General features: G+C 43.5%; 1 protein-coding gene across 2 annotated transcripts in view; it reads right to left on the bottom strand.

Annotated features, from left to right (window-relative positions):
• Positions 1-2040: 2040 nt before the first annotated feature.
• Positions 2041-9539, bottom strand: part of TRIT1 (tRNA isopentenyltransferase 1) — a 43598-nt gene continuing 36099 nt past the window's right edge. For both annotated transcript variants that reach the window (XM_019938060.2, XM_004322058.3), the window contains 6 exons: positions 9428-9539; positions 8957-9069; positions 8626-8703; positions 5930-6039; positions 5496-5613; positions 2041-2870 (listed from right to left, as the gene is read on the bottom strand). In XM_019938060.2, coding sequence (XP_019793619.1) covers positions 2701-2870; positions 5496-5613; positions 5930-6039; positions 8626-8703; positions 8957-9069; positions 9428-9539 — 701 coding nt within the window. In that variant the 3' untranslated portion in view covers positions 2041-2700. The remainder of the gene's footprint in view (positions 2871-5495; positions 5614-5929; positions 6040-8625; positions 8704-8956; positions 9070-9427) is intronic.

Genomic DNA, 9539 nt, shown 5'->3' with positions numbered 1-9539 from the left:
TTCAGATGGACGGATTAAAGGTTTTTAAGGAAGGATTATTAAAACTAGTTTTTCCTGCTTCTCCACTGAAACTTTTTTTTAAGCTTTAAAACATAGTTAGCAACTTGTGTGAAGAGCATTTCAGAGACTAATGTTCCTCCTTAAAACCAGCCGCCTTAACACAGGGCTCAACAGCTTGAACTCTTAATTCTGTGGCCTCGCCTCAATTCCGGCTTTGCCACTTACTAGCTGGGTGCCTCTGCTGAGCCCGTTTCCCCATTGGTAAACATGTATAGAAACAGCGTCTCTTTCCCAGGGCTGTATGAGAAGCTAATGTACACAAACTGCTTGGTCCCCCTTGGCTCACAATAAGTGTTCACCTCCACTTCCAGTGGGAAGATGCCGCTTCCCACCCCATTAGCTCCTGAAGTGGTTAATAAACTGATTGGGAAAATTACACATTTAATCTAAAGAATAAGATGACGTGGATTCGATGACAATTTCTTCTCTGACCAAAGAATACATTTATTCTTGAGATTCAAATCCGTTAACGTGGGTAAGTCTCAATAAAACTCAAGGGGGCCAGGATATCCCACAGACTGGGGGAGGAGAAGCCACTGAAGTCAAGTTGAGAAGCCCAGCTTTCCAGATCACGGGGTACCACGCGCAGTCTTGGCTTCAGACTCCTGCCCAGCATCCTGCTGTGTCACACCATGCACCTCGACACACACCTCCCCACCCCCACACACACTCCCACACACCAAGCAGGGGCAGGACTGTGGCTTACCTGCACTCACCGCGAGTGTCCTTTCTTTATAGCCCTTACTACAGCTGTAATTATTTGATCAATGTGGACTTTTTTGATCATTGAATTCCCAGAGTCCAGCACAGCACCTGGCACATAGTAAGTTCTAAAATATCTGCTGGCTGAATGAAAGGGCTGGCCATAGCTTAAGATTTCCTCAGAGGCTGGTTTTGGCCTAACCCTGGCATCTGAATGAAGTTCAGTATGCTTATGGCCTGTGCTCAACTGGGGGACCCTCGGGAGGGTGGTAAAGAACAGAAACAGGAGACCTACCAGAGGAGGCAGGGGAAACCCATGCACACCCAGGTACTGTCAACAGGTAAGGTAACGGATAAAGACAGTATGTGCTCTTTGTTATCTTTGGGGTAAGGGGAAGAAATAAGAATATATATTTGTATTTGTTCATATTTATTCATACTTAAAAAAACCCTTGAGAGGTATGTAAAAAAACTAATAAGTGGTTATCTATGGGAGGAGAAAGGGATGGAGGTAGGAGCGAGATTTCTCAATGAATGTCTTTGTCTTTTTATATTATTTTGATTTTTGAACATTGAACTATGTAAAAAAATCTAGTGAAAAAATAAAACTTTTGCATAGCTAGCTCACATACATTCACAAAGAACTGCTTTTTCAGGTCCCGCAGAAATGCGCCTTCTTCCGTGATCCCTCCCCTCTTCCCTCCAAAGTGAAATTCTATACAGCTCTTACGGTCTTTGATAGTCTCTTACCTAAATTTGTTGTCTGTGTATATATAAGATATTTACAAGCTCCCTGAAAGCAAGAACCACATTTCATTGTATCTCTGTATCCCTCTAGCCTACTCTAGGGCCTCTCATATAGTAGATTCAGAACAAATAAAATACTGCTTGAGTGAGGAGTTACTGCTTAATGGGTGCAGAGTTTCTGTTTGGGGTGATGAAAAAGTTTTGGTTGCACAACATAAACGCTGCTGAACTGCAAACTTAAAAATGTTTAATCTTACGTTATATTCATATATATGTATACTCACGTTGTTGGTAGCTCAGGTCACTCCAATAAGAGAGCTTCAACTGGAGATAACAAATCTCCAATAAAAAAAAAGATCCTCTCCAGATGTTTTCCAGGAATATAGTAAGTGGTCAATAACCATGTGCTAAATAAACAAATAGTAGCATATTAAGAACATCGACTTTGAGAAAAAGCTCTCATGTTGAAAACAAAGCATACTGTATGTAAGTTAGACATGAACATAAACATCTTTTTAAGGACGAGAGAGGTTCTTGCAAACGTTTTCTTTATTTAACTTTCAATAAAAATATAGCCTCCTAACTCAATAGAAAGATAGCAGTGATTATCACACAGGAGGAGCTCAACAAATGTGTCTTCAGTTTTCAAGTTCCATGCCACAAGCACTTCAGTCTGATTCTCTCCGTCTCGATGGAATTCCAAAAACGGGTTTGGTTCACTTAATTATCTCCCTGGGGCTGATCCTTTACTGCCATTCACCCAAATCCAGAACTCTTGAGTTGTGGCTCACAATAACTCAATCATCTATACAAGTGTCCGGAAATTAGATATTTCCAGCCAGAGTCAAGGACATAAAACTTTTTTTTAAGGGATACAGTAAATCCCAGTATTCATCACCAAAAAGATCAAATGTAAAAAAGTGCAATCTGTGCCTCTTTCAAAAATAGAAACTTTAAGGTTAAAAGAAAAAAAAAAGCCCTTCCCAAACTCATTACCAGACCAGACATATCAGCCACACAGGAGCTAACAAGGCCTGCTGTTTCCATGACAGAGAACATGAGAGGTTAAAACCACACCACTAAAAAAAAAAAAAAAAAAAAAAGAAATAAAAAAATAAATAAATAAAACCACACCACTGAATGAAAGAACTGGACCCCTGCCACCTTTGCAAAGGCCACTGGACAAGTCCCTTAAACGCTGGATTTCAGCTCTTCATCATTCTGCCCTAGGGATCCCTTTTCTTTAAGCTCTTTATCATGGTCTGGGGAAATACTCTGACTTTCTATGGTAGTGATGGCATCTGAGTCCAACCTTCTTCTTTTCTTCAGTTGGTGCAAGTGGGACTTGGATTTCATGTGTGCTAAGGTAAAACAAACAAAAAAAATTAGGATTTTCTACAACTAATCCTGGAAGCATACAAAATTAACTATACAATCCTTTTCTTTAACAATAACGGGATCAACACATGTACTGGTACAGCTGCTTCGCATTTTTAAGAGAAGAATAAGTCATATGGCCAGCTAGCTAGCAAACTATACCTGCACATATCACGTATACGTATACGTATATGTATATGTATATCACATATCACGTATATGTATATACCTATACATATCACGTATACCTGCTGGGGGCTTTACATCACTAAATCCACACAACAATCTCGCGGGACAGTATTATTCAGCTCATTTTATACAGGAGGAGACGGATTTCAGAGGTCTTACATTGTGTCCAAGGTCACACAGCAGGTAAGCTCCTCGGATTACCTGTAGCTCAAAACGCGAGTCAATTTTCCAGAATAGGGCTCCAGACTCAATTTTCCCATATAGGGCTGCCTGTTACAGATACATTTCAACTCACACATCTCAAAAGTTACAAATCCAGGGCTTCCCTGGTGGCCCAGTGGTTAAGAATCCGCCTGCCGGTGCAGGGGACATGGGTTCGAGCCCTGGTCCGGGAAGATCCCACAGGCCGCGGAGCAACTAAGCCCATGCGCCACAACTGCTGAGCCTGCATGCCACAACTACTGAAGCCCGTGCGCCTAGAGCCCGTACTCCACAACAAAAGAAGCAATGAGAAGCCTGCACACCGCAACGAAGAGGAGCCCCCGCTCGCCGCAACTAGAGAAAACCCTGCACGCAGCAACGAAGACCCAATGCAGCCATAAATACATAAATAAATAAATAAGTTACAAATCCAAATTCTAATCTGTATTGCAGGACAGATGGCTCAGGCCTACGGTACCCAGAGCCGCCCTACCCTCTTCTTAACCAGCTCGCTCAGGTTGCCCCTCCTGATGTGACATCCCTATGCCTGGGTCAGATAAGCCATCTGAATGACTAACCCAGATACTCGCATTCTCCAGCACACAATGCACCAGAGAGATCACAGCAAGTATTCTTTTCTGATGATCCCTTTCACGGATCCACAGAAGCAGTAAAGCTGAAAAGCTACTATTGGCTGATATCAATTTCTGACCTCTCACCCTAAAGACAGTTCTCAGCTTCTGACTAACTCACACAAGCTCCTTTTTACCATCCTGTTCTTTTTCAAGGAAATCTTATCTGGAAACACCTATAAAGATAGACAACGAGATTAAGTTCTTTTATACTTACTTAAAACATCATTTTTAGGGATTTGGAAGCAAAAGTAGGTAAGGAAGAGGTTAGAAGTCAAGGAAAAGTTTACTTGAGGGAAAAAGTCAGTTTTGTCTCCAGCTAGAGCCTACGGCAAAAAGTGGCCTTCTGGACTGACTCTCCATGGCAGCAGGAGATGGGAGAGCAAGGACTTGACAGATGGCACTATAGAAGGGCTTACACAAGCTATGCTCACAAAGGCTCACAAATGTTGCTTCTCTGTGGCAATCCCTGAAGGACATTCGACAAATCAAACCACTAAGTTTCCTTTAGAAAAAACAATCAGACACTCTCTTTCTCTTCCCCTTTCATCATTATGAACCAACGATAATTGAGGCTTCTTCTGCTGCTTGGGCAATCACAGCCATCCCCAGTCTCTGACAATGCAGTTCATTTTGCCAGCGTTAACAGTTAATAGAACTAATCGTTCTATTGGTTGGTATGGGGGGAAAAATCCACTTCTATGAGAATGCCATGCAAAGCAGTACTCTGAACGGGATTCCAGCCGCTGGGTAAAATACAAGCCCTGCTTGTGCCTAAAAGGAGTGAGCCTTCAACAAGTTTCTAAATACAATGTAAATTCAAGGCTTAGAGGCTAAGGCCCTTTTGAGCTTTGCTGGATTACTGCAGAAATCCGACAGGGGAGTGCAATGTGACTCTATGGCAAAGACAGATCCAGGCTCTGAAACGGGGAACTAGAACCTCGGTGCGGGGCTGTTCCTGGGTTGGTCAGGAGCGCCTTATGAAGAAGACAGTACCCTTTGACCACCGTCTTTCGGCGTGTCTAACCGTCTTGCTTTCACACAGTTTCCCTTAACGCTTTTCATCACAGTTTTTGCAACCAACACCATTTCAACGTATTACCTTAAAAGTTACTGGAGAGACACCACTTTTGAAGAACGTACTCAGGAGGAGTAACTGCACTTCCTGTTCCCTCCCAGCTGTTTCTGCTCCTTTGGCCTCTTGGGTGAGTTGCCTGGCTTCCCTTACAATCCTACCTCACCCCCACTGAGGTCTAAACATGAGACCAAGAAACTACTCAGGCAGGATCATGAAAGTCAAAGGAGCTCTGGCAAGTTAACTGCAGACCTCTCAGTAAAATATCTACTCTAGCTGAAGCTAGAGGGCATATGATCTTCCTTTGAAATTGAGAATACAGAGATAACTCTCCCGTTTGAGAAGGCCTCTCCATGAAATTTGAACAAAGGCTGTTAGAGGAATCTGGTCATTTTTTTTTTTTTTCTTTTTTACAAACAAGCAGACTCCAGCATTCAACCTACCAAAGACCTTAAATTTTTCATGAAGTCAGTGTGACCCACCCTTACAGATTTCTCTATCCTAGACTCTACCTGCCCATTCACGGTCCCCAATGATGATTCGATCACAGAGGTCACACATGTGATAACTTCTCTTGTTCTCAGTTTCACTGCTTGGCATCTTTACTGGAGTAGCTGCAGGCTTGTGGCCCTGAAAAAAAAAAGGCAGGGATGGGGGAGAAGCATTTGATTCAAAGAGATTTGGATATTATACTCTGATATTAAGAGGAGTGAGATTTTCCCAAGATTCCTTTTTCTCATCCCAGAGAGCAGGTGGGCTGTGAAGAGATTTTAACAACAACCTTTCTGAAAGTGAAAGTAGAAATGCAGCCTCCGGGGATTTAAAAGCAGCCTTCTGCTCTATTCCAAGGAAAAGAATGCTTGGTTCCCAGAATAGCAACAAAGGTGTCAGCAAAGGAAAGCTTTGTGAAAACCAGACAATAGACAGTACCATGATTAATAGTCACCTGGATGAAACTTCGCACAATTTCAAGAGCAGGTTCAAGAACAGACTCTTCCCACTTCGAGACGTCAGACACTTCTAGGCCATATACTGGGGGAACACTGGGACCAGGTCCTAATGACGACAAAGAAAAGCTGTGAGAGGTCAGCCTCCAAGACCCAATCTATTCTGCTCCTAGGACTCCAAAATCCTCAAGGGAAACATATGGGGTCAAAGAAATAAACATTCTGACCATGCCATTCAATCTAACCAGAAACATGAACCAAACAGCTACACACAATCCAAGAAAGACCCAGAAGGTTGACTGGTCTGCAGCCAGTAAGTCTAGCTGTATAATCCAGAGTCTCAGGTGTAGGATCTTCCAGATCAGTCAGGAAAACAATATAGAGTAACAGCTCTAGTGACCACTGTATGGGCTACAATATAAAGGTAGCACGTGACAGGAGGCAATTAGCAGCTTGAAGTGAGTGCCTGTTCTAAGGTCCATATCATCTTACAGTGATGTCATTCTGTGGCAAAAGAGTTCACAGCTTTCTTTAGTCTCAGGTTTGTATACATCCCTTCAGCAGTCTAGCATTCACGAAACTCATTAATACCATACTGATAATCATGGGCTGGTAACAGCAGAGTATCAACCAGTGAGCTGCTGAATCTGAAAATTAGAAAAAAGCCTTGGAATTGAACTAGTTGAGCCCTGTCTCTAAGAAACAGATCTAGAGGAGTATTCAAGAAATACCCTTTGGTGAATACTTCTGAAGGGAGATAAGACTGGAGGTAGCCGCAAGTATAGCTATAAGCATTTCATCCATCTGAGCCAACTACGTTTAGTCTCTGCTGGTAGCTTCCCCAGTATGTGGATACACTAAATTGCCTTCCACATCCAGGTTAAGTCAGTTGCCTAAAGGCAAAGAGCATTGCCCCATGGACAAAAACATCAAAGTCCTCAGAATGCCAACGGCTGGCAGGTGCTGGCCTTTTGATAGTGCCAACCACAAATAAGATTCTTCATAAACTGGACTGGGCTGCACCTGCCACCACACGGAAAGGTGAGACTGGGAGGGTGCAGGCAGCACCCACAGCACACCTGGCCTTGGCTAAGCTCTGCACCTGTTTCCAGGCCACTCTATATTTTCCTTTCCCCTCTAAGTCCTTTGTTGGGCTTCTGTGCCCTGTCTAAGTACCTTTCAACAAGTTCTCGGCTCCCAGCTGCTATTTCTGGCGTGGGTCCAAGGCCAAGCTGGGGTGGGGAAGTCCCTCTGGCTTCTTGCCAGAACCTTACCCCAGCAGACCAGCCCTTGGCCAATCACACATGGCTCCTGATTTACAGGGCAGCTGTGCCTTTCACCCTAGCACCAGGACTGCGCCGGCATACACATGAATGAGGAACGGGCATACGATGCCATCGAGCCCTCATGACTCAGAGATGGGGGAGTTATTGTGGCTTTACCACAGGAAGAAGTTCCAAATCATTATCCCAAAAACCCATCTTTTGTTACAGACTAATTGTTAGCCCTGTGGAGAAGAGAAGCTGCATTAGAAATTTGTAGTAGGGAACTTTGTTTCAGCTGACACAAAGACTTCTATCTAAAAGGACATGCAGAGAAAGCAAGGTAAGTAGAAGAAAGTGTAAAAAGCCCCTTGGTGTGAGAACTACACTGGAGAGCTCTAGCAGAGGGTGAGAACTGAGAGAGAGATCCAAGGGTCAACAACATGGCCCAAGGTGTTTCTGTTCAGAGGCACTGAGAGGAGGGTGAGACCTCAGCTGTGCGTATCTGTAACTGAAAGCAGAAATCCAATGGCAAAAGGTAAACAGGGATGATTCAAAAGCATATTAAAAAAGGGCCCAAAAGATAAAACTAGGGTTTCACTTATGCTTAATCTCCTTTAAATAATCTCCTTTTAGCTCATAACCACACAATTTCTTACCCGAGGCCCAATACTAATGCTGTCCAGCTAAAGTTATAACTAAAGGAAATAAGAAGCATGGTGTAAAGCTGAGCGTGGACTTCAGGGTCTGGCCCGCATTCAGTACTCTACTGCTTATTAGCTAGGGAAATTTTGGCAAGTTATTTAACTTCTCTAAGCCTCTATTTACTTATCTGCAAAAAGAAAAGAATACCACCCACCTTGAAGGCTCAGTAACATGTATGACACCAAATTTAGTGCTAAGGATTCAGTACAGGGTCCAATGAATGAGAATTTCGTTCCCTTTTCCTTAAAAGTGCTGTTCAACTGAAGTTAGAGTTGCAGCTGCCTGAAGCACTATGTATCTGAACACAGAAGCGATGCTGGGAGAATTGGTGAAAGTTTTGTCTTTTTATACTACTTATCTGGCCCCCAAACCATTTTAATTAGGAAAGCCTCCCTACGGAAATCTGACTGTTCTTCAGGTACAAAATCTGAAGCTAAAAACAACCCTGAGCACCAACTCCGCTAAGAAGGTATTGCTATTTTGTTCTTCCCTGTCTGCAGCCAGCACTCATGTGTTCAAGGCTTAAGGCAGATTCTTCCTGGGGAAGAACTGTTTTCTGAGGCATCACAGGAAAACACCCCTGGACAATCACTTATGCAAAACCCCCCAGGTCAGGTCCCAAATCTTAGAACAGATCCAGAAACTAAAGTTCACTTTCTGGGTGAGCTGAGAACATCTATGTTCCACCGAAAGCAGACCCAAGGCATCAGGAAAACAAGGACACTTACTGCTCAAAAAACGGTTTTTAATCCATCGGTTTTGCTTCCGGGCATATCTCTTAGTCACTTGTTTCAGAGCCTCAATACCTGAAAGACAAGGTAGATATAAGAACCTCTATCTAACCACTTCTCACTCTGCTGAAAGGAAGGCTCATCCAGCCCAGCGTTAGAGAAAACTAGCCACGTCAGCACACTGGTGGATACTTGGTAGGCGAAAATCTCAATTCTGAGCTGAAGGCCGTTTGGGTCTCTTTTAGCCTCAGCTCCTTCTCAGGCCATAGCAGCAGGACACTCTGTCACCCAAGGATGTCCAAGGCTAGGTTAGATGGAGAATTCACACCTTTCTTTAGGAGCTGGTTTCTAGTCTCTGGTGTGCACTTTCCCTCAGTGATCAGGTACTCGTGAAATTCCTTGAAGCCAATTGATTGGAAGATACCATGTTGATAGTCCTGGCTGGGAACAGGAGAGCATCAGCAGATGAGCCATTGAATCTGAAAGCTAGCAGGGCACTGGAGATGATCTAGCTGAGCCATTTCATCTCATAGATGAGGAAACTGAGATCCTTAGCAGTTACTACCCTCTGAAATCCTTCCTCCACCTTCCCCCACCAGCTCCCAGGTTACTTCCCTTGAAAATTAACTTCTGGGAATGTCTGAGATTAGAAAATTGCAACTGTAACAAGTACACCAAACCTCCTCCCAATGATGAAGGGTAGCAAACAAGTAGATCCAAAGCCAGTATTATATGTTTACGGTCTTTTGACCGTAAGCAAGGGGTGGAGAGTAGGTGAAAGTAATAGCCAAATTCTCACCTGTTTTCCACAATTTTCTTCTCATTATAGCGTCTGTGAAAATCTCTTAGTTCATCCAAGAGCCCAGCGGCGAGCATGTTATCCACCCTCTTATCCAAGCGCTCATCTAGAA

This window comes from Tursiops truncatus, chromosome 1 (genome assembly GCF_011762595.2).
Source record: "Tursiops truncatus isolate mTurTru1 chromosome 1, mTurTru1.mat.Y, whole genome shotgun sequence".
Taxonomy (NCBI): Eukaryota; Metazoa; Chordata; class Mammalia; order Artiodactyla; family Delphinidae; genus Tursiops; species Tursiops truncatus.
The sequence above is the reverse complement of the archived record's forward strand: the minus strand, read 5'-3'. Positions and strand labels throughout refer to the sequence as shown.